This window comes from Rhinoderma darwinii, chromosome 3 (genome assembly GCF_050947455.1).
Source record: "Rhinoderma darwinii isolate aRhiDar2 chromosome 3, aRhiDar2.hap1, whole genome shotgun sequence".
In the NCBI taxonomy this organism is placed as follows: Eukaryota; Metazoa; Chordata; class Amphibia; order Anura; family Rhinodermatidae; genus Rhinoderma; species Rhinoderma darwinii.
This window is the reverse complement of record NC_134689.1, coordinates 276,609,915-276,634,890: the sequence shown is the minus strand read 5'-3', so window position 1 is coordinate 276,634,890 and position 24,976 is coordinate 276,609,915. Positions and strand designations below refer to the sequence as shown.

General features: G+C 41.7%; 1 protein-coding gene across 2 annotated transcripts in view; it reads right to left on the bottom strand.

Moving 5' to 3' along the window:
- Window positions 1-24,976, bottom strand: part of ZNF280D (zinc finger protein 280D) — a 180,401-nt gene that overhangs the window by 33,773 nt on the left and 121,652 nt on the right. For both annotated transcript variants that reach the window (XM_075857961.1, XM_075857962.1), the window contains 5 exons: window positions 16,138-16,427; window positions 10,251-10,391; window positions 9,962-10,024; window positions 4,294-4,412; window positions 4,115-4,154 (listed from right to left, as the gene is read on the bottom strand). In XM_075857961.1, coding sequence (XP_075714076.1) covers window positions 4,115-4,154; window positions 4,294-4,412; window positions 9,962-10,024; window positions 10,251-10,391; window positions 16,138-16,427 — 653 coding nt within the window. The remainder of the gene's footprint in view (window positions 1-4,114; window positions 4,155-4,293; window positions 4,413-9,961; window positions 10,025-10,250; window positions 10,392-16,137; window positions 16,428-24,976) is intronic.

The following is a 24,976-nucleotide window of genomic DNA, read 5'->3' as shown; positions in this document are numbered from 1 at the left end:
ATATTTCATTTTATGTGGTAATAACTTCTGAAAGCTTAAACCTATCCAAGCGATTCTGAGATTGTTTTCTCGTGAGACATTGGGCTTTATGAAAGTGGTAAAATTTGGTCGATATATTTAATGTTTATTTGTGAAAAATAGCAAACCTTTGAATTTGAAAAAAATAGAATTTTTCTTAATTTAAATGAATTTGCTTGTAAGACAGAGGGTTATACAACCCAAACTAGTTACTAGTTCACACTTCCCATATGTCTACTATATGTTGGCATGATTTTTTTTAACATTCTTTTTTTTTTCTAGGACGTTACAAGGCTTGGAACATAAGCAGCAATTTCTCATATTTTGAATACATTTTCAAAAGCCTCTTTTTTTTTTAGGTACCAGTCCAGATCTGAAGTGGCTTTGAGGGGCCTATATATTAGAAACCCCCCATAAAACACCCCATTTTAGAAGCTAGACAAAGTATTCAAAACAGCATTTAGAAAGTTTATTAGCCCTCTAGGTGTTTCACATAAATTTAAAGCAAAGTAGAGGTGAAATTTACAAATTTCATTTTTTTGTCAGAAAATCCTACTTATTCCATTTTTTTCTGTAAAACAGGTTTTACCAGAGAAACGCAACTCAAAACTTATTGCCCAGATTCTGCAGTTTTTAGAAATATTCCACATGTGGCCCTAGTGTGGTAATGGACTGAAGCACCGACCTCCGAAGCAAAGGAGCACCTAGTGGATTTTGAGGCCTCCTTTTTATTAGGCACCATGTCCGGTTTGAAGAGGTCTTGTGGTGCCAAAACAGTGGAAACCCCCTAAAAGTGACCATATTTGGCAAACTACACCCCTCAAGAAACTTATCGAAGGATATAGTGGGCATTTAGACCCCACACTTTTTTAGCTGCATTTTGTGGAATTAGACTGTGCAATTGAAAATCAAATTTTTCCAATAAAAGCTACAAATTTTTAATTTTGACAAGGAATAAAGGAGAAAAAGCACCCCAACATTTGTAAAGCAATTTCTCTCGATTACGGCAATACCTATGTGGTCAAATTGCTGGTTGGACAAATGGCAGAGCTCAGAAAGGAAAGAGCACTATTTGGCATGTAGATTTTGCTGGGTTGGTTTCTGGACGCCATGTCGCATTTGCAGAGCTTCTGAGGTACCAGTACAGGGGAAACCCCTAAAAAGTGACTACATTTTGGAAACTAGACCCTTGAGGAATTCATTGTACTTTTCATTGGGTGCACGCGACTTTTTGATCAGTTTTCATTCTATTTTTAAGAGGCGTGGTGACTAAAAAAAAGCAATTCTACTATTGTTTTTTATTCCTTTTTTTTTGCACTATAAATGACATATTCACTTCATTCTGCGGGGCGATATGATTACGGCGATACCATATGTTAATAGTTTTTTATGTCTTATGGCGTTTGCACAATAAAATACTTTTTATAAAAAATCATTTACTTTTTGCGTTCCCATATTCTAAGAGCCATAACTTTTTTATTTTTCCATCAAGAAAGCCGTGTGAGGACTTGTTTTTTGCGTAACGAACTGTAGTTTCGATCAGAACCATTTTTAGGTACATGCAACTTTTTTATCTCTTTTTATTCCATTTTTTGGGAGGTGAAGTGACCAAAAAATTGTGATTCTGGTATGGTTTATTATTATTTTCTTTTATGGCGTTCACTGCGCGGCATATATAACAAAAAAAAATTGTAGTTCAGGCCGTTACGGACGCGGCAATACCAATTATGTATAGTTTATTTATTTTTATTAATAATACAGGACTAAGGGCAAAAGGGGTATTTTTACTTTTTATTACTTTTAAAACTTTATTTTTATTTTGACACAACTTTTTTTTTACTTTGTCCCACTAGGGGACTTGAGGGTAGGAGGCCCTGATCGCAATTCTAATACACTGCAGTACATGCGTAGTGCAGTGTATTAGAGCTGTCAGCAAGCATAGTGGGCCATTGTTAGGCCTCCGGTTGCCATAGCAGCCATTGGTGCCGCGATAATGTCGCGCGCCGTCAATAGTGCTTTAACCCCTAAGAAGCCGCGATTGCCATTGAACGGGGCTTCTAAGGGGTTAACCGCGATCGGTCCTTGCACACTGAGCTGTGATAGCCTGCTGTTAGAAACAGCAGGTATCCCATCTCAAACACATGCCGGGGAAAGATGGCGCTGTGTTAACTCAGGTTAGTACATTTACTGAGCTGAGCGCGAACAATGCGCTCAGCCCGACGTAATAGTACTGAGTTGAGCGGGAAGGGGTTAAACAAAAACTCTACGTGGATTTGCAGTGCCCTGGACATGCCAGCTGATTGTTTGCACAAATATATTCTGGTCTTCACTAATTCTAATTTACAGTAAATCAAATGCACTCTCAAAGAGCAGCTTTGTGCTCTCTTCTTCCTCTTTAGGACCAAGTAAGGCTTCGTTCACATATGCATTGGAGTTTCATTCATGGGTTCCGTCAGACCTTTTACGTCAAGGGAATCCACGAACGGAAACCAAACGGAAACCATAGCTTTCTGTTAGCATTACCATTGATTTCAATGGTAACGCTTCCGTTGCTAATGTTTCCGTTTGTCTATGTTCTGTAAGGTTTCCGTTTTTTGAAGGAATGAATAGTCCAGTCGACTACGCCTTTGATTCCGTTAAAAAAACGGAAACCTTGCAGAACGGTGACAAACGGAAACCATTTGCAACGGAAGCGTTACCATTGAAATCAATGGTAATGCTAATGGAAAGCTATAGTTTACGTTTGTGGGTTCCCCTGACAGAAAGGTCTGACGGAACCCACGAACTGAACCCTATCGCAGATGTGATCGAAGCCTAAGTAATGGAACAGTAAATATTCTTTATAGAAAACTCTAATGGCAGAATAAGTGGTAAATATTTAATATTTAAGAATATTGTTTATATATAGATAGATCAGAGACTTTTATGTGTATGACAACATGGAAACAGTTCTTAAAGGGGTTGTAATTGAATCAACAATTATCACATATCCACAGGATAGGAAAAGTGATAATTGTCTGTTCGCTGGAGCCCCACCACTGGGACCCCCACCGATCACAAAAACGAGTGTGCCGTACCCCACGTATCTTCTCATTTCACCCCTGTAGTGAGGAGGAGCTTGAATGGAGCGGTTGTCAAGCATGTGCCCGCCACTCCATCCATTCAATGTTTATGGGACTGACAGAAAAAGTTGAGAACTGTACTCGGCTGTTTCCGTCATTCCTGTAGACTTTGAATAGAGCAGCAGTACGCATGTTTAACCGACACTCTATTCAAAGTCCTCCTCATTGCGGTCCAGCAGTGAGGAAAAACAGGGGGCACAGGACCCCAGTTCTCGCGATCAGTGGAGGACCCAGCAGTGAGGCCCCCAGCTATCTGACAATGAATCACCTTGTAACGTTCGCGGTCGCAGACCGCAGACTCCTAACAGCCTGCAGACGTCTTCCTCCCCAAAGATGCCAGCAGATGCGGCCGTCCTGTCCTGCAGTGACCACTAGGGTGCGCGCTTGAGCTCATTCCCGGCCTTAAAGGGACAGAGCACACACAGGTTTTAGATTTGACTCATTGCTCCTAGATCACCCTGGACTATAAGAAGGGCCCTGCCCCTTCACTCCTTGCCTGAGCGTTGTTGTGTTTATCCGTGTTAGTCTTTGCAACTGGTCACTTAGTGTTTTCCAGTTCCCAAAGTTCCCGTTCCTGCTACCTGTATCCTGCATCCCGTGCTACCTTGTTCCTGTGCCGTAGAGAGTTGGAGTCATGTTGTGTCGTTCACTACGCCTGCTGGTTTTCACCGCGCCTGGTGTCTGCCTGCTGTCAAGGTCCCATCCGAGCCTGCCATCACTACTGTCTATATTGCCGCAGGTACCCTTATTCGAACTATAGACTTTGCCTTGGTATCCTGTTTGGCCCAGTGGGTCCACACACCCATCGTGACACACCTGTCCTGTGGATAGGTGATGATTGTCGATTCTGAAACAACCCCTTTAACATATTATTTAAAACAAATAAAGCAACAAGCTGCAGGCAACTAATCACTCCATACCTAGAACACTATTGTTATAGTAGTTTAAGGGCAGTAAGTAAAAGTCTAACTTACATAGACATGTCTCCTTCATGAGTTGAGGAAAATATGGAAACTGAGATCAAAAGAAAAAAAATATGAATTCACTTTAAAAAAAAATGTCAATGTTTACAATACCAACGATTAAATGAATAGTGATGGATGAGAAAAGGCTACAAAATAAACAAGGAACACATAGCACAATCTGATCTTACCATTTTCTGTGACCACTTGGCATGAATGAGTGTGATTTTCACTCAAATGTTTGGCCATATCATCTAAACCAGAAACGTCAGTCAGGAAATCACAGTTCAGGCACACCACAGTTATACGCCTAATAAAGCAAAAACATCACAAAATGTTAAGACTTTTGAAAAGCAGAAGAAATAGCTGAAAAAAAAATGCATTTGTATTTTACCTGAGGAAGAGGCCGGTCCGGCCTCGAAACGCGTAATATCTTACTCAATAAAGCATATGGAAATAAGAGTTGGAGGATCATTGATTCTTTGAACAACTTAAAAACTCCTTAACCCCTTACCGGACCAGGACGCATCGGTACGTGCTGTATTGCAGTGCCAGTACCAGTGCATCCTGGCTAACAACTGTCACCCTGTCAAAGGACAGGGGACAGAACTGTGCCATCAACTGTTTATGACAGTTGATGGCCACAGTAAGACGGCAGGGGACCAATCACCGTGGTCCTCTGCCGGCGATCGCTGTGATTGGTCTGTCACAGCAGACTGACCAATGACAGCTCATTGAGAACGTGTATGTGATGAAGCTGGCTCAGAAGCTGAGCCAGCGTCATCACAGCCGATTGCCGGCTGTATATTACAGCCGATTGCCGGCTGTATATTACAGCCGACACCCAGCTGTAACGGCCAGGACCGGAGCTAGGCTCTGATCCGGCCGATTAACGCCTTAGATGCAGCTATCAAAAGCGATCGCTGCATCTAGGTGGCTAGATCGCACTCGATAGTTGCTAATGGCAACCATGGGAGGCGAAGCCTAATAGGCTTGCTGTTAGTAAATACCTGACAGCTCTAATACACTGCACTATGTAGGTAGTGCAGTGTATTAGAATAGCGATCAGGGCTTCATGCCTTCAAGTCCCCTAGAGGGACAAAAAAAAAGTTAATAAAAATGTAAAAAAGTTAAAAAAAAAAAAAGTTTCAAGTTAAAAAAACAATAACCGTTTTTTTTCCCATAATAATTATTTTATTATAGAAAAAAAATGAAAACATTAAAAAAAGTACACATATGTGGTATCACCGCGTCCATAAAGATCCGAACTATAAAAATATCACGCTATTTTACCCGCACGGTGAACACTGTAAAAAATAAAATAAAAAACAATTCCAGAATCGCTAGTTTTTAGGTCACTATCCCTCCCAAAACAGAATTTAAAATTGTGATCAAAATGTTGCATGTACCCCAAAATTATACCATTAAAAACTACAGCCCGTCCCACAAAAAATAAGCCCTTCCACAGCTTTTTTGACGGAAAAATAAAAACTTTATAGTTCTCAGAATATGGAGACACAAAAAAAAAATTATTTGAAATAAAAGTGATTTTATTGTGCAAACAGCTGCAAAGCATAAAAAAACAATATACATATGGTATCGCCGCAGAATAAAGTAAAATTGTCATTTATTGCGCATGGTGAAAAAAAAAAAGAATACAAAACATTATCAGAATTGCTGGTTTTTGGTCACTTTGCTTGCCAAAAAATGAAATAAAAAGTAATCAAAAAAATCGCATGTACCCCAAAATGGTACCAATGAAAACTACAGATTGTTCCACAACAAATAAGCCCTCACAGCGCTCTGGTGGAGAAAAAATAAAGTTCTGGCTCTCAGAATATGGCGATGCAAAATGTGCAGAGCGTTCCAAAAATTGGTAAGCTTTTTATTTATCAGTGAGTCACTGGCCACACATCTGTGATTATTTATTTACCGCATTACTATACCCTCTTATTATGCGCTGATGTACTCCGCACAGCTTACATATGCCCCCACATTATAAACTGAAATACCAGCGAAACCCCAAACAGAACAACTACCAAGCAAAATATGCACTCCATTAGCCAAGTGGCGCTCCCTCCCTTCTGAACCATACGGCGTGCCCAAACAGTAGTTTACGTCCACATATATGGCATCGCCATACCTTGAGGTATTTGTCTTCAGTGGCACGAACTGGGCACAGCATATTGTGCACTAAAATGGCATATACCTGTGGAAAATTGCAATTTTCACTTTGCACCATTCACTGAGCATTCATTTTTAATAAAAAAACAAACAAACCTGTGGGGTCAAAATGCCCACTACACACCTTAAAAAAATGCCTTGAGGGGTGCAGTTTCCAAAATGGGGGTCACTACTTGGGGGTTTGTTTTACTATTTGACCCCAGAGCCCTGCAATTGTGGGCCAATGCTGTGAAACCCACCAAAATAGGCCTCACATGCGCCTTTCACTCCTAAGCCCTGTCATATGTCCAGGCAAATGATAAATGCCTTGAGGGGTGTCGTTTACAAAATGGGGTCGCTTCTCAAGGTTTTCCACTCTACTCTGGTACCTAAGGGAGCTCTGCAAATGCGACATTGCGCCTTATACACCAGTCCAGCAAAATCTGCGCTCTAAAAGTCAAATGGTGCTCCTTCCATTTTGTGCTCTGCCATATGCCCAAACAGCAGTTTAGGGCCACACATGGGTTATTGCCATACTCAAGAGAAATTGAGTAACAAATTGCGTGTTGTTTTTTCTCCTGTTACCCCTTGTGAAAATGAAAAGTTGGGAGCAAAACAAAATTTTGGGGAAATTTTTTTTTTTTCATTTCACTGCCTAAGGCCTCATTTACACGAGCGTATTATACGCGCGTGCGACGCGCGTGCTTTTCACGCGTGTCGTACGCACCTATAATAGTCTATGGGGCTGTTTAGACGATGCGTGAATTTTGCGCAGTGCGCGTGCGTTGCGTAAAACTCACGACATGTTCTAAAATCGTGCGTTTTTCGCGCATCACGCACCCATTGAAGTCAATGGGTGCGTGAAAACCACGCATGCCGCACGGAAGCACTTCCGTGCGAACTGCGTGATTCGCGCAAGAGCTGTCAAACTCCTGAATGTAAACAGAAAAGCACCACGTGCTTTTCTGTTTACAAACATCCAAACGGAGTGTCAAATTCGAGATGAGCGCACCGAACTTCACCGGGTTCGGCAAAACTCGTTTTGACCGAAACCGGTAAAAAATGTTCGGGTACGCGACGTCAGGAGACAGTCTCTGTCCACGGTGCTGAAAGCGTTAAACTGGTTCAGCACCATGGACAGTGACTTCCGCTCCGAAAATCCATGAACCTGTAAAAAAAAAAAGACGTTCTGACTTACCGATAACTCCGGTCCGACCTCCCGGGATGACAGTTAAGTCCAAGTGACAGCTGCAGCCAATCACAGGCCAAGCACAGGCTGCAGCCAATCACAGGCCAAGCACAGGCTGCAGCCAATCACAGGCTGCAGCGGTCTCATGGACTGCGGCGTCATCCTGGGAGGTGGGGCCGGATGACGAGAGAGGGACGCGTCACCAAGGCAACGGCCGGGAGACCGGACTGGAGGAAGCAGGCAGTTCATGGTAAGTTTGAACATCTTTTTTTATTCACAGGTTGGTGTATATTGTGATCGGCATTCACTGTCGAGGGTGCTGAAAGAGTTACTGCCGATCAGTTAGCTCTTTCAGCACCTTGGACAGTGACGGGCGTCGACTAGCCTCATCTCTATGATGGCGGCTGCGCGAAAATCACGCAGCCGCGCATCATACACGGATGACACACGGAGCTGCCAAGTGCCTTTTACGCGCGCAAAACGCAGCGTTTTTTGCGCGCGCAAAACGCACACGCTCGTGTAAATGAGGCCTAATTCTAATACAATCTATGAAACACCTGTAGGATCAAAATGTTCACTACACCCCTAGATGAATTCCCTAAGGGGTATAGTTTCCAAATGGAGTCACTTCTCAGGGGTTTCTACTGTACTGGTACCAATCTAGCAAAATCTGCATGTAAAGTAGCACTCCTGCCATTCTGAGCCCCGCAGTGTGTCCAAACAGCAGTTTATTACCACATATGGGGTATTGCTGTACTCGGGAGAAATTGCATTACAATAGTTGGGGTGCTTTTTCTCCTTTATTCCTTGTGAAAATGGAAAAAAAATCAACATTTTAGTGGAAAAAAATTTAGATTTGTATTTTCACTGCCTAATCCCAATAAATTCAACAAAAAATCATGGCACCCAAAAACCATTCCAGCAAAACTTGAGCTCCAAAAGGCAAATGGCACTCCTCCTTTCTAAGCCCTGCAGTGTGTCCAAACAGCAGTTTATTACCACATATGGGGTACTGCCGTGCTCAGAAGAGTTTGCTTTACAAATGTTGGGTTGATTTTTCTCCTTTATATATTGTGAAAATAAAAAAATCTGAGCTATATCTACATTTTATTACAAAAAAAAAACGGCCTAATTCCAATAAATTCTGTAAAAAACGGGTAGGGTCAAAAAGCTCAATATACCCCTAGATAAATTCCTTGAAGGGTGTCGTTTCCCAAATGGGGTCACTTTTGGGGGTTTCAACTGTTTTGGTCTCTCAGGGGCTTTGCAAATATCGACATGGCACCCAAAAACCAATCCAGCAAAACTTGAACTCTAAAAGCCAAATGGCGCTCCTTCCCTTCTGAACTCTGCCATGTGTCCAAACAGCAGTTTATTACCACATATGGGGTGTTGCCATAATCAGGAGAAATTGCTTTTCAAATATTATTGTGTTTAATCTCCTTTATTCCCTGTAAAAATTAAAAATGTATACGTTTTATTGGAAAAAATGTAGATTTTAATTTTCACCGCCTAATTCCACTAAATTCAGCAAAAAAACTGTGGGGTCAAAATGCTCCTTATACCCCTCGATAAAATCCTTGAGGGGTGTAGTTTGCCAAATGGTGTCTGTTTTGGAGTGTTTCCACTGTTTTAGCACGACAAGACCTCTTCAAACCTGACATGGTGCCTAAAATATATTCTAATAAAAAGGAGGCCCCAAAATCCACTAGGTGCTCCTTTGCTTCTGAGGCCTGTGTTTCAGTCCATTTGCACACTAGGGCCACATGTGGGAAATTTCTAAAAACTGCAGAATCTGGGCAATAAATATTGAGTTGCATTTCTCTGGTAAATCCTTCTATTCGCCCAAAAATTATAATTTTGGAAATTTCACCTCCACTTTGCTTTAATTCCTGTGAAACGCCTAAAGAGTTAAGAAGCTTTGTAAATGCTGTTTGAACACTTTTAGGAGTGCAGTTTTTAAAATGCGGCAATGTATGGGTGGTTTCTAATATATAGGCCTCTCAAAGCCATTTCAGAACTTAACTGGTCCCTAAAAAAATAGGTTTTGGAAATTTTCTTGAAAAAACTATGCCAACATAAAGTAGACATATGGTAAATGTTAACTAGTAACTATTTTGTGAGCTATTACTGTCTGTCTTACAAGCCAATACATTTAAATTTAGAAAATGCTAATTTTTGCAAATTTTCTCTGATTTTTGGTGTTTTTCACAAATAAACACTGAATGTATCGACCAAATTTTATCACTAACACAAAGTACAATGTGTCATGAGTAAACAATCTCAGAATCGCTTAGATACATAAAAGCATTCTAAGGTTATTACCGCATAAAGTGACATGTCAGATTTGAAAAAAATTGGCCTGGTCCTTAAGGCCAAAACAAGCTGTCCTTAAGGGGTTAAGGAAGGCAACATTGAATTAGCTAATCGTTCAAAAACATGGACTTTCCTCTTACAAACAGTCCAGAAATGTATTGACCACATTCAACTTCCGACTGCTAGCATACCTTTTATCATTGGGACCCTTCTTAGAAGCTTTGGAACGTTTGCTGGAATTCCTGCCATGATAGCTACATGAAGAGAATAATGTTTTTTTTTTAAAGTCTGTGACACAAAAAAGGCAATTCCAGTTTTTATCAACTCATAAATCCTGAACATCTCTTCTATGACAATGTCTAATATATACATTTTACTTCACTGTGCTTGCATCAAGTATCCAAGCACCTAAACATTCAAAATACAATAATTGCTTCATTTCTGAAATAAATTTAAAGACATATCTACCTCCCCACTTACCTCAGTACATGGTTTGTATAGGCTTTATTACAGTTGGTACTGAACTTGCATTTGCTGCAGTGCATGTACGTGTGGAAATGACCTTCAAAATCTACCACTTGACGGTGACACTCGATGCATTTATGTATTCCTGGGATAACCCTGGTCAGGCGAAAAATATAAAAGGAAATCTAGTTCTGTAACTACTAAGAGTGCAGATAAACAAGTATTCAATTTTATACTTAACACCACTATATATAATGGGGGTTATTTATGAATGGCTTTACTCCAGTTTTCTGGAGTTAAAAAGTCGTAAATTATGGCGCACGCCATATTTGTGCAATAATTTGAGACTTTTTCCTGGTTTACGCCACTCTTTACGCCACTCTTTTTTCAAAATGTAGGCAGGGCTTAGTGAAAGGAGTGAGGTTACCCACGGCCTGACAAATTTACTATAAATTATGCCAGAAATAGGCATATATTATAGAGAAAATCTATTTCACTTTGTGAAAAGATTTCACTTTGTAGCACACGTAGACAGTGCCGGCCTTAGGGGTGTGCGACCTGTGCCATTGCAAAGGGCGCATCATTCCAGCAGGTGGAAGAGGTGCTGCGCTGGCTCCCTTCCCCTGCTTGTTTCAGAAGCGCCTGGGCCCGGCGACTCAGCGGCTGCCTATCTGCCTGGGCGCTTCTTCTCTCAGTGGCGTCGCTACCGCTGTAGCAGCCATAGCGGCTGCTAGCGACGACATGGCCTCCGCTAGCAGCTGCTACAGGGGTAGCAATGCCACATTCAATAGTATCTGCGTCCTTCGTTTGCAGATACTATTGAACACTATAGCAGAGCAGGGTGGTATTTCCCTGCTCTGCTATTTACTAGAGCCACTGTAGCTCCCTGAAGGAGCGGAATCTACGTGTGGCTGGGGATTCCTGGACGGAGCGCTTGGACAGTGAAATTAGGGGTAACTCCTGAAGCGGAATCCCCGTCCACAGCATTGTCAACGCTGTCACCGGGGATTCAATTACAAGAGAAGCCCTTGACGTCACTGTCCATAAATGGACAGAGACGTCAGGGGCCTCTACTGGAGTGGAATCCCAGACGCTGTGACCGGGGATTCCACTCCAGGAGTAGCCCCTGACGTCACTGTCCATAAATGGACACAGACGTCAGGGGCTTCTCCTGGAGTGGATTTCCCGGTCACAGCGCCGGCAACGCTGTGGACGGAGATTCTGCTTCAGGAGTTGCCCCTGATATCACTGTCCATATATGGATAGAGACATCAAGCGCTCCATCCAGGAGTGGAATCCCAGGCCACAAGAGGATTCCGCTCCTTCAGGGAGCTACAGTAGCGCTATCTACAAGGGGGCTGTATGGCACTACCTACAAGGGGGCTGTGTGGCACTACCTACAAGGGGGCTGTGTGGCACTAACTACAAGGGGGCTGTGTGGCACTAACTACACGGGGGCTGTGTGGCACTACCTATAAGGGAGCTGTGTGGCACTACCTACAAGGGGACTGAGTGGCACTACCTACAAGAGGGCTGTGTGGCACTACCTACAAGGGGGCTGTGTGGCACTACCTACAAGGGGGCTGTGTGGCACTATCAACGAGAGGCTGTGTGGCACTACCTACAAGGGGGCTGTGTGGCACGATCTACAGGGGGAATCTGAGTGAAGGGCTGATGGCCATCTTACTGTGAGTGGGGGGCTGATGGTCATTTACTGTGAGTGCTGGGCTGATGGTCATTTTACTGTGAGTGGGGGGCTGATGGTCATTTTACTGTGAGTGGGGGGGCTGATGGTAATTTTAGTGTGAGTGGGGGCTGATGGTTATTTTACTGTGAGTGGGGGCTGATGGTTATTTTACTGTGAGTGGGGGGTGATGGTGTTCAAGTGGTTTCCACCTCTGATCTCCAATTGAAATTAATAGGAGGCATAAAATACTTGCGGCGCTCGTTTGGAGTGCTTTTTTGCCTGCGTCTTTTGCATTAGCTTCAACGGCTTAAAAAAAACACACAAAAAAAACGTCAAATAACGCTTTCAATTCAAAATCTGCCTCAAAATTCCTGAAGGAATTTTGAGTCAGATTTTTTTTCTTACAAAAAACGCTGTGTGAACATACCCTAAGAGTGTAGTGCTTGTTTTTAGCCATTTTCTGTCTTTCTCAAAACTATTTTTGGTAGGGGTGCCCTGAGGAAATTGTATTTTTCCAGGGGTGTCTCGAGTCCGAAAAGGTTGGGAAACTCTGTACTAGCCTACTGGATCACGCCGGCCTACGCAAGGATCCCGTTGTGGAGCAGCTCATTTAGTCGTGGGAACGGGGCCTAGGTGAGTACAATTGTTTTTTTGTTTGGCGGCACTGTCCACAAGGGGGAGGTAGGGGGCTGTATGGCACTATCAACAAGAAGTAGGTGGGGGATTATGGCACTGTCTACAAGGAGGAGGTGGGAGATTATAGCACTGTCTAAAGGGAGGCTGTATGGCACGATCTACAGGGGGGCACTATCTACAAGGGGGGACTGTGTGTGGCAGCCAGGGGAGGGGGCATTATACTGTGTGGGTCCTGAAAAGCGAACATTATACTGTGTAGGGGCACTACAGGGGGCAATATACTGTGTGTCACAATTAGAGGACAAAATACTGTGTCCTTGAAGGGGTTATAATATATTATTAAATATTATTATACTGTATGGGGGGCACTAAAGGGGCATTATAATGTGTGGGTGGACGATATAGGGCATTATACTTTTTTATGGGTCTTTTTTTATGATAGGGTGGGGCGGGCGTCCAAAGATAATTTTGCATGGGGCACCATCTATCCTAAGGCCGGCCGTGCACGTAAAGCACAAGATGCAACAAATTTATTAGGAGGCAATAAATTTGTCACATCTTACTTCTACATGCTTCAGTCTAAAGACTGGAGTTTGAAACGCCAGTGTAAGTAAATCTACCACAGCGCGTTTATTTGTGAAGAATGAAAACATGTAGTTACAGAGCTTTACTAATCCCAGTTTACATAAGCACAGTGTTACAAGATTCCATTATAAATTTACTTGTCCTTCTCTGTTCCGTCTCTAAACCATTTTTCTTTAGCTGTTTTGCTTATTCCACTTTTACAGTACTTCTGTTTTTTTTCACTGTACCCATAATTGATACAGGTGTCCTTTAAGCAGTTAAATCGATATAAAGATGTCAATGTGATGTGCTGCAGTCATGGATGCTGTCATGACAGTAAAGGAAAAGGCAAGCTCTTACTGTGGCTTTACATGCTGCAATAATGTATAAGTTTCAAGTAATTGAAAACCTGTCCTATGAGCAATTCAATGTGTGAACACTACTGTGTAACTGGATAACAGGATAGTCAAGATCCTGATTGTAATCACACAAACTCAAAAATGTCTGAAAATACGGAGCGGTTTTCAAGGGAAAACTGCTTCTGATTTTCAGACGTTTTGTAAGCCACTCGTGTTTTTCGCTGCGTTTTTTTACGGCCGTTTTTGGAGCTGTTTTTCTATAGAGTCTATGAAAAACTGCTCCAAAAATGGCTGAAGAAGTGACATGCACTTCTTTTTCGCGGCCGTTTTTTTACGCGGCCATTTTTAAAAAAGGCCGCCAAAAAAACGGCCCGTCGGAACAGAACGCCATATTTTCCATTGAAATCTATGGGCAGATGTTTGGAGGCGTTCTGCTTCCGATTTTTCAGCCATTTTTCGGGACATTTACGGCCCGAAAAACGGCTGAAAACACTCCGTGTGAACATACCCTAAACCTTCTATCCTCTAAAAATTTTGGTTGAAAGATTGTAAAATTGTTGCATATAATGCAATAGATTTGTGATCTTTACAGGGAACCTAGCTGGAAACATCCAAACATGTAATTAAGTGTGCATACTAAACCAAGTGACCATAAACACCTTTGGATTGCAAAATATTTGCATGTGAATACCCATCTTTGCCTCCGAATCTGTCGTACTGCATTGTAGTTCGAATAATCTCATTGCAGACTTGTATGTGTTATAGCTGCGTGTAAAGGCACACTTATGTGTTCAAAAAGTGATAGTAGGTCCCTGGTCAGCAAATGAAATTGAAACAGTGAAAAGTGAGAAATAGAGAACAAGTGTTCTAGCAGACAATGGGAAATGTCTAAATTTTTACATAGCAACATAAAAGTAGGTGCATTTATTGCAGTGACATAGCAAATCTGCAACAGAGAGAAAATAGTTTAGTGCCTGAAATTTTGATAGACTAGACAATAAGGCCATGTAAGGGCAAATTCAGGCTGCAGTGGAAATCCGCAACTTTTTTTTCCTTTGGTTTCTATAGTTTTTAGTTAAAAGCTATGTACATCTTTGAAGTTTTTTTTTTTTTTTTTAAATAATAAATGTCTGTGTGTTTGGTGCAACTTTCCAAATGTATTAATTAAATTATTTTTACTTTTGAGATACAGCTGCTTTGTATCCTGCATACAGAGCAGCTGTATCTAGCGCTGAAACCTATATCCGTCAGGTCAGCAGCACTGACGGGTTCAGTGTCAGCGGGTCATCGAGCGGTTAGCGATCACATCTAAGTTATGAACTTAGATGTGATTGGTATTAGGTTGATCCTGCGTTTCAGAGACACATAAGACCCGCTGACACTGAATCCGTCAGTCCCTTTGACCTGAAGGATACAGGTTTTAGCGATAGATACAGCTGCTCTGTATTCAGGATATAAAGCAGCTGTATTTCAAAACGTAAAAATAATTTTTAATTAAGACTTCAAAAAGGTGTACATAGCCTATTAAAGGGGTTTTCCAAATTATACCAAAAAGTGGAAGGGTTACAAGAAAAAAACCAAAAAAAAAACCATTACTCACTTCACAGATCCTTAGCGTTCCAGCCCTGCTGCTCCGGTCCTCCCCGCCGCTTTTTACTGACATAGCTGCAACAGTGACGTGCCCAATCACTGGCCTCAGTGATCCTGTGCCGTATGCCAACTGATACCAGTGATTGACTGCAGAGATCACGTGGGTATATGAGCATGTAATCGCTGCAGCCATGTCAATAAACATTGTCGGGAAGGACCGGAGCAGCAGGGCTAAAACGTCGGGGATCTGTGAGGTGAGTAATGAGTCTTTTTTTATAATGTACCCCTCCTACCCCTGACATTTTTTGGAGTAACTCGGAAAACCTCTTTAACTTAGTGCGATCCTAGTTCCATATGAAAGACTAAAATCTCATCTTTCATATGACACCAGAAACACTGTTCACAGCCGGAGATATGGCTATTTGAAGTGATCCCCTTCCCTCCAGCCTCAGTCTCTCACACTGTAGAAGCAGTGTGAAGCTGCTTCATGCTGATAGGACAGCGTCAGAGGCTGTGAGGTAGCTTCACCTCAGGAGAATCGCTGCTGTTGACACCCACTTGTCTACTATAGCCTCATTTGCATATTTAGAAAAAAGCTCAGAACTTTTAAAATAATAAACTTTTTGGGACACAATTTTGAGACAGCTCATTGATCGGCGCTCGTTTGCTCCTTTCACGAACGATCAGAGCTATGTATGGGGAATGGGCGCTCGTTACTCCCATTGTTCGTCCCCATACATCTTTATCATGTCCGCAACGCATCTCCCTCTTTACACAGGGAGATGTGCTGCCGAAAGCGATAATAGTTTAGGCATTTAAAACTATGAAATCAACTGAAGAACGAGCGTTCATCGGGCAATTATCGGGAACAAGCGTTCTGTGAATGCTCGTTTGCCTGAACAATTGGCTGGTGTAAAAAGGCCTTTACATTGTATCATCCAATCCCTCAGTTACAAAACCATGGGATTTGTATTTATACCTTTGCTGTTGAAAACGTTTCTGAGAAGCTATACAAGTATTATTACAAGACATAGGTGTTTATAATATTATGGTAAATGGAACATACCTTAGGTTTTGCAAAGCTGTATTAGTCATTTTAATTCTTCTTGCAGTGTTCACAGGCGCATGCTTCTTTGGAGAAGACTTGATTTTTGAAGATTGTATATTTATTTTAGATGTCGGATTCTGATTATTATTAGGGCTTATAGTTTTTATTTTTGGAGGTGATCGGGGTAGTGTGGAAGGAGGAAGGTGAGGAGAGGGGTGGGGTGTAGTTGCAAGTGGGTTCCCAGAAATAGAAGAAGTGGGAGAAGAAGCTGCATTTGTAGGAACTCCAATAGATGCCCGAATTGTGACCTAAAGTTACAAAAGAAATATTTTTTTAGTTCTTTTTTACATGTATATAATGTCAATTTGAATTTATAAATATTTAAAAGTGTTTTTAGGCCCTTGAAGACAGAACCATTTTTGGCTTTTGACTGTGAACACCTTTTCAGCTTTTTTTTTAATTTTTTTTATTGCTTTGCATGTTTTATGTGAAAAAAGTGTAATTAGTTTTAATTAAAAATTTCAAACCGTTTTACTTCTGCAGCTCGCATGTATTACATTACATTGCAAGCTGCTCGATGCGGTTCCTCTCCTGAACTTGAATGTAAGCTCAATTCTTATCATATTTGATCAGAAATTAGCTTAGATGAGAATTCAGAAGACAGGAGGCAATGAGTGTGAGCTGATAGTGAGTCCAGCTGTTGGGATTGACATTGATCGACATCGAGCAGCTTGCAATATATTATAATACATGCAAGCTGCAGAAGCAATATAGTTCGAAATGTTTAATTTAAACAACTTTTTTTCACATAAAAAAAATCATAATAATAATAATAATTAAAAACAGCTGCAAAGGTGCTATGTAAACCCTTGCTATAATTTGTTTGTATTTTTACATACACAACATTTTTCTAATACATCTTCATTTAAAATTTTGGTTTTATGCATCCTCGGCTTTTTAACCCAAATCCTTCAGTCCAGCTGACTGATATCTGTGCTCAGAGCGGCACCTGTGTACATCTGACACACAGGATCACCCCACTTATGATCAAATCTAAGTTGTAATTTATATATGTAATTATTTTTTTTATTCCCACTAGGGGACTTTATAATGTGATCCTCTGATTGCTGATATAATACTCAGTATATTAAAGCATTACTGCCTGTCAGTGTTAAACCGACAGGCAGTCTATTAAGCCATGCCTCTGGCGCAGCCTAATGAGCATATAGCCATGGCAGACCTTTGTTAGGCCCCCGGCTGCCATGGCAACTAATAAGCAACTGGCGATTGCATGTCACCGACGGGTGATAGAGGAAGCCCCCTCCCTCTATCAAACCACCTAAATGCTGTAGACGTTATTGACTGCAGGTTAAGTGGGCGGGATCGAAGTCAGTCACAACCGGCCTCCCATAGTGATGGTGCCGATACAGCTTCTGTGTCCGCGCGATCACCGTCATGTACATGCACGTAGGGATGTAGGAAGGGCACCCTTCCCATGATGTACATGTACGTGAAAATACATTAAAGTATTAACTAACCCCATTGCTTACCCCTGTGCTTTTGAAGGTCCTCTTCTCCCTCTGGTTCAGAGGTGTAAACAGTGAACGACGGGGGTGATCCCATCCATAGCTCTTAAGATAGTGGCAGTCATGTGATCTACCCACATGTACACCTCTTTGATTGCCTGCTCTTGTCCGACAGCACTAAACGTGCTAAGTGCATGCGCACATACAGCAGATTCTGCTGCCTGTATCTGCGCATGTGCTGGAGGAATTCGGCAATAGTTTAGCGCATGCCCAGATACAGGAGATTATGCTGTCTGTATATGCGCATGCACTGAACGCGTTAGTGTCTGAACAGAAAACCAGGCAGCCGGGGAGGGTAGATCAACAGTTGCAACAGACAACTACTCCTGACTCGTTTGGGGCAGGATGCCTAACACCAGTACTATATTGTTTTAATATTGTCGTGTAAAATTCTCACTCCCGATTCATACAAAGTAGACTACGCTGGATGCCTTTAATGCCCCTATCATACTCTTCTTGTAATGTTATGAGATAACGTGCATTTTAAACATGATACAAAACATATTGTTTTTTTGTACATGCAATTTATTCAATAAACGTTATTGTTTATTTAAAAAAAATAATAATAATAATAATGTACTTGCATATATACATATATGGAATTACATTAACTTGTGTACTAAAAACGTACATAGGCTGTCACATGGCATCCAGGTCATGCAATCAAAGAGAGAACACCCCCTGCTTTTTTCCTTATATGCCACGATCCGTGTTTGACAGATATCCGAGGTTTCTCTTATTTCTGTTGTTAGAGCGGCAGTGCCAATGCAACCAGAGTGCCGTAATAGTATGCTGCAGGTCCTCTGAGGTCTCATAGGAGTCCTGCCTATGCCATACTATTAAGCCGCGGGACGTTAAGGGATTAAAAGTATTTTATGACATGTCAATCAGATATTTCAGTAGTAGTAATTAAGTATTAATCTTGGACCCCCATTGAAGCCCTGAAGGAATGGGCCTCAACAATCTTTTCAACTGTGGAATGACCACACATTACTTCTCTCATAACTCCCATCAATTTTAGTGAACAGATGGCAGCCCGTAGGATACCATCACTCTACTGAAATCAGTGATAGACCTGTTTGTTAAAGGGAACTTGTCACCAGCATTTCACCTATTGAACTCTACTCACCCCTCGCTGGCCGCTGTTGTCAAAAGTTCATTGCCATTATCCCCTCTCCTAAACACCTCCACCGACCGTGAATAACGGTCTGCAAACATTTTGCGCCTTTTATGGTAAAAATCCGGCAGTCTCGTTTGTTCCTCTTCTTAGGGCCGCCCATCGCCAAAAACTGGCCCACCCTGAAATCTCGTGTGAGATAGCGCGCATGCGCCCGTCATGTATGGTCCGACACCCTTCCCTGCTTCGCCCGGGCCTCAAACCTAGTTACTGCACATGCGCCACTATTGTGTCCCGTTGTGCGCACGCACCAGAACAGATCATCAATGTGCAATCGCGGGATTTCGTGTGGTTTCGCTGGGGGGAGGAGCTGTCAATCAAAATTAAGGAGGCGGGGTTAACTCGGAAAGGCTTGAGGAATGAAGATATGACTCTTTTCAGATTAGGATATGACTTTTTTATGCTCATTAGCATACAGAACTGGAACACTAAGAAACTGAATACTAAAGGTACAGAGACTAATTAGAAGATAATTATAGGTTACATAAAAATGATTTTTCACACACTTCCACCAAGTATTGCTGGTTTAATAGGTGAAATGCTGGTGACAGGTTGCCTTTAAGGACTCTAAACAAACACTAAAATCTAAATACCCCTTTAACCCCTTAGTGACCAGCCCATTTTAAGCCCTAATGACCAAGCTGTTTTATTCGTTTTTCTATAGTCGCATTCAAAGAGCTATAACTTTTTTATTTTTTCGTCTACATAGCTGTATGAGGACTTGTTTTTTGCGGGATTAGTTGTGCTTTTTAATAGCACCATTTTTGGGTACATATAATTTTTTTATTAACTTTTAGTAACTTTTTTTGGGGGGTTTATAAAAAAAAACTGAAATTCCGCCATTGTTCTATGCGTTTTTAAATTGACGCCGTTCACTGTGCAACGTAAATAACATGTTACCTTTATTCTATGGGTCGGTACGATTACGGCGATACCACATATGTAGAGGTTTGTTATGTTTTACGACTTTTGCACAATAAAAACACTTTTAACCCCTTCCCGACATTTGACGTACATGTACGTCATGGAAAGTACTGACTTCCCGCATCTTGCCGTACATGTACGTCAAACGTTTGGCACCGGCTCAGAAGCTGAGCCGGTCCCATCATCACCGGATCTCAGCTGTATCTTACAGCTGACATCCGACTGTAACGGCGGGGACCGAAATTAGCTTCGATCCCCGCCATTAACCCCTTAAGTGCAGCGCTCAAACGCGATCGCTGCACTTAAGGTGTTTGCAGCTCATCGGAACCCCAGTAATGAAATTGCCGGGGTTCCGGTGGCTGCAATGGCAACCGGAGGCCTAATACTGGCCTCCCGGTCTGCCTAGCACCGAAGCCGGTCAAGATCCGCCCGGCGGCGGAGCCTGATCGGCTTCCGTAGCTGCCGGCAAGATGGCGCCGGGTCAGGAGCTGATCCGGCGTCATCAGCGGTGGAAGTCAGCTGTACTGTACAGCTGACATCCACCTGTAACGGCAGGAACCGGAGCTAGCTCCGATCCCTGCCATTAACCCCTTCGATGCAGCAATCGAAAGCGATTGCTGCATCGTAGCGGTTACAAGCAGATCGCCAGCCCTGACAGGCAATCGGGACTGGCGACTGCTGTTATGGCAACAGGAGACACAATGGTCTCCTGCTCTGCCATTACGGAAGCCGATTTAGGCCCCGCCGGGAGGCGAAGCCTAAACGGCTTGCTGTCAGTGAATGACTGACAGATCTAATACATTGCACTACATAGGTAGTGCAATGTATTAGAAAAAAAAAAATCTGACCGTTGGACCTTCAAGTCCCCTAGTGGGACTTGAGAAAAAGTGTAAAAAAAGTGTAAAAAAAAGTGCAAAAAATAAAAGTTTGAAAACAATAAAAGTTTCAAGTAATCAAATAACACACAATCCCCCTTTTACTCTTATCAAGTCCTTTATTATTGAAAAATAATAATAAACCATATGTATTTGGTATCGCCACGACCGTAACGACCGGAGGTATCAAAATATGATATTATTTATTGCACGCGGTGAACAGCGTAAAAAAAACCCGTAAAAAACGTTACCAGAGTTTCTGTTTTTTAGTCACTTTGCCCTACAAATATTACAATAAAAAGTGATCAAAAAGTCGCACGTATCCAAAAATGGTACCTATAAAAACTATAGCTCGTCCCGCAAAAAACAAGCCCTCATACAACTCCGTCGACAAAAAAATTAAAACGTTATGGTTCTCACAACTTGGCGACAGAAAAAATACATTCTTTTTACAAAAGTAATTTTATTGTGCAAAAAGTTGTAAAACATAAAAAAGTTCTATAAATGAGGTATCGCCGGAATCGTACTGACCCGCAGAATAAAGGTAACATGTAGTTTATAATGCGTGGTGAACTCTGTATAAAAAAAAACCAAAAAAAGCTGTGCCAGAATTGCGTTTTTTGGTTTACCTGGCATCCCAAAAAATAGGATAAAAGGTGATCAAAAAGTCACATGTACCCCAAAATGGTACCAATAATAACTACAGCTCGTCCCGCAACAAACCAGCCCTCCTACCGCTACGTCTATGAAAAATAAAATTAGTTATGGCTCCAATAAGTCAGGAAATAAAAAAATATGCAGTTGTGCCCGAGGAGAACATTTCTTCTGTTTCAAGAGGCGATTTATCAAGGACCTAAAATTAGGGAACCAGGAAGGGAGGGCCCAATCATATCCGATGGAAGCGACGGTGCCCGTATTATACCAGGATAATACTTTCCCAGCAAAATTCCCCAAACTACAAAGGCGCGGAGTGTGGACCAAAAGGGGGATAAGAAATGACACCATTTATCAGTGCGACACCGGCCTGTGCAGAAAGGATTGCTTCACAGCGTAACACACATCTATGGATTATTTTTATTTTTTTATACCACCTGACTATGCCCCTTATATACTCCGCCCCGCTTACATGTACCCCCACATTATAAAACACCAGCAATACTCAAACAAATATAGTACCAAGCAAAATCCGCTCTCCAAAAGCCAAATGGTGCTCCCTCGGCCCTGAACCCTACAGCGTGCCCAAACAGCAGTTTCCTTCAACATATATGGCACCGTCATACCCGTGAGAACCCTTTTAACAATTTTTGTGGTGTGTGTCTCCAGCGTCATAAGCTGGGCATGACATATTTGCCACTGAATGGCATATCTAGGGAAAAATATAAATTTTTAATTTGCACCATCCGCAGCGCATTCATTTATGGAAAAGACCTGTGGGGTGAAAATGCTCACTACACCCCTTAATAAATGCCTTGAGGGGTGCAGTTCCATAATGGGGTCACTTATCAGGGGTTTCTTTTTATTATTTCACATCTGAGCCTCTGCAGTTGTGAACCAATACTTTGTAAATCGCCAAATTAGGCCTCCACTCCGCATGGTACTCTTCACTTCTGAGCCCTGTCATATGTCCAGACAAAAGATTAGGGCCACATGTAGGGTGTTTCTAAAACCGGGAAACACCGCATAATAATTAGAGAGCTGTCTTGTTATGGTGGCACAAGCCGGGCACCACATATTGGCATATCTATGGAAAAAAATCCCATTTTCACTCTGCAACATTGAGCGCACACTAATTTCTACAAAACACCTGCAGGGTTAAAATGCTTACTACACCCCTTGGTAAATGCATTGAGGGGTGTAGTTTACAAAATGGGGTCACTTCTGGGGGGTTTCCACTGTTTTGGGCCCACAGGTGCCCAGAAACCAATCCAGCAACATCTGCACTCCAAATGGCGGTCCTTCCCTTCTGAGCCCTGCCGTTTGCCCAAACAGCAGTTTATGACCACATATGGGGTATTGCCGTACTCGGGAGAAATAGCTTTACAAATGTTGGGTTCTTTTTTTCCTTTATTTGTTGAGAAAATGAAAAAATTTGCGCTAAAGCTACGTCTTATTGAAGAAAAAGGACTGTTTTTATTTTCACTGCCTAATTCTAATAAATTCTATGAAACATCTGTGGGGTCAAAATGCTCACTACACCCCTAGATGCATTCTTCAAGAGGTGTAGTTTCCTAAATGGAGTCCCTTTTTGGGTGTTTTCATTGTTTTGTCCCCTCAGGGGCTTTGCAAATGTGACCTGGCCTCCGCAAATCATTCCTGCTAAATGTGATCTCAAAAAGTCAAATAGTGCTCTTTCCCTTCTAAGCCCTGCCGTGTGTCCAAACAGCCGTTTATTACCACATGTGGGGTATTGTTTTACTCGGGAGAAATTGCTTTACAAATTTTGTGGTGCTTTTTCTCCTTTAGTCCTTCTGGAAATGAGAAAAAATTAGCTAAACCTACATTTTCTTTGAAAAAATGTAGATTATTATTTTCAGGGCCTACTTCCAATAATTTCTGCAAAAAAACTGTGGTGTCAAATCGCTCACTATACCACTAGATAATTTCCTCAATGGGTGTTGTTTCCAAAATGGGGTCACTTGTGGGGGGTTTTCACTGTTTTGTCCCCTCAGGGGCTTTGTAAATGTAACATGGCCTCCGCAAACCATTCCTGCTAAATTTGAGTTCCAAAAGCCAAATGGCGCTCTTTCCCTTCTCAGCCTCGCCGTGTGTCCAAACAGCCGTTTATTACCACATGTGGGGTACTGTTTTACTCGGGAGAAATTTCTTTACAAATTTTATGGTGATTTTTCTCCTTTAGTCCTTGTGGAAATGAAAAAAAATTAGCTAAACCTACATTTTATTTGAAAAAATGTAGATTTTCATTTTCACAGCCTAATTGCAAAAATTTCTGCAAAAAACCTGTGGGGTCAAAATGCTCACTATACCCCTAGATAATTTCCTCAAGGGGTATAGTTTCCAAAATGGGGTCACTTGTTTGGGGTTTTCACTGTTTTGTCCCCTCAGGGGCTTTGTAAATGTGACATGGCCTCCGCAAACCATTCCTGCTAAATGTGAACTCCAAAAGCCAAATGGCGCTCTTTCCCTTCTCAGCCACGCCGTGTCTCCAAACAACCGTTTATTACCACATGTGAGGTATTGTTTTACTCGGGAGAAATTGCTTTACAAATTTTGCGGTGCTTTTTCTCCTTTAGTCCTTGTGGAAATGAGAAAAAAAATCGCTAAACCTACATTTTCTTTGAAGAAATGTTGATTTTAATTTTCACGGCCTACTTCCAATAATTTCTGTAAAAAACCTGTGCGGTGAAAATGCTCACTACACCCCTAGATAATTTCCTTGAGGTGTCTAGTTTCCCAGATGGGGTCACTTTTGGGGGATTTTGACTGTTTTGGCACCGCAAGAGCCCTTCAAACCTGACATGGTGCCTAAAATATATTCTAACAAAAATAAGGCCCCAAAATCCACCAGGTGCTCCTTTGCTTCTGAGGCCGGTGCTTCAGTCCAGTAGCACGCTACGGCCACATGTGGGATATTTCCTAAAACTGCAAAAACTGGGCAACAAATATTGAGTTGCATTTCTCTGGTAAAACCTTCTGTGTTATAAAAAAAATTGTATTAAAAATGTATTTCTGCAGAAAAATATGAAATTTGTAAATTTCACCTCTACTTTGCTTTAATTCCTGTGAAATGTTTAAAGGGTTAAGACATTTTCTAAATGCTGTTTTGAATACTTTGAGGGGTGAAGTTTTTAAAATGGGGTGACTTTTTTGGGGTTTCTAATATATAAGGCCCTCAAAACCACTTCACAACTGAACTGGCCCCTGTAAAAATAGCCTTTTGAAATTTTCTTGAAAATGTGAGAAATTGCTGCTAAAGTTCTAAGCCTTGTGAGGTCATAGAAAAATAAAAGGATGTTCAAAAAACGATGCCAATCTAAAGTAGACATATGGGGGATGTTAATTAGCAACAATTTTGTGTATTATAACTGCCTGTCTTACAAGCAGATACATTTAAATTGAGAAAAATGCTAATTTTTGCAATTTTTCGCTAAATTTTGGTGTTTTTCACAATTAAATACTGAACATATCGAGCAAATTTTGCCAGTAACATAAAGTCCAATGTGTCACGAGAAAACAATCTCAGAATCGCTTGGATAGGTGAAAGCATTCCGGAGTTATTACCACATAAAGTGACACATGTCAGATTTGAAAAATGAGGCTCTGTCAGGAAGGTCAAA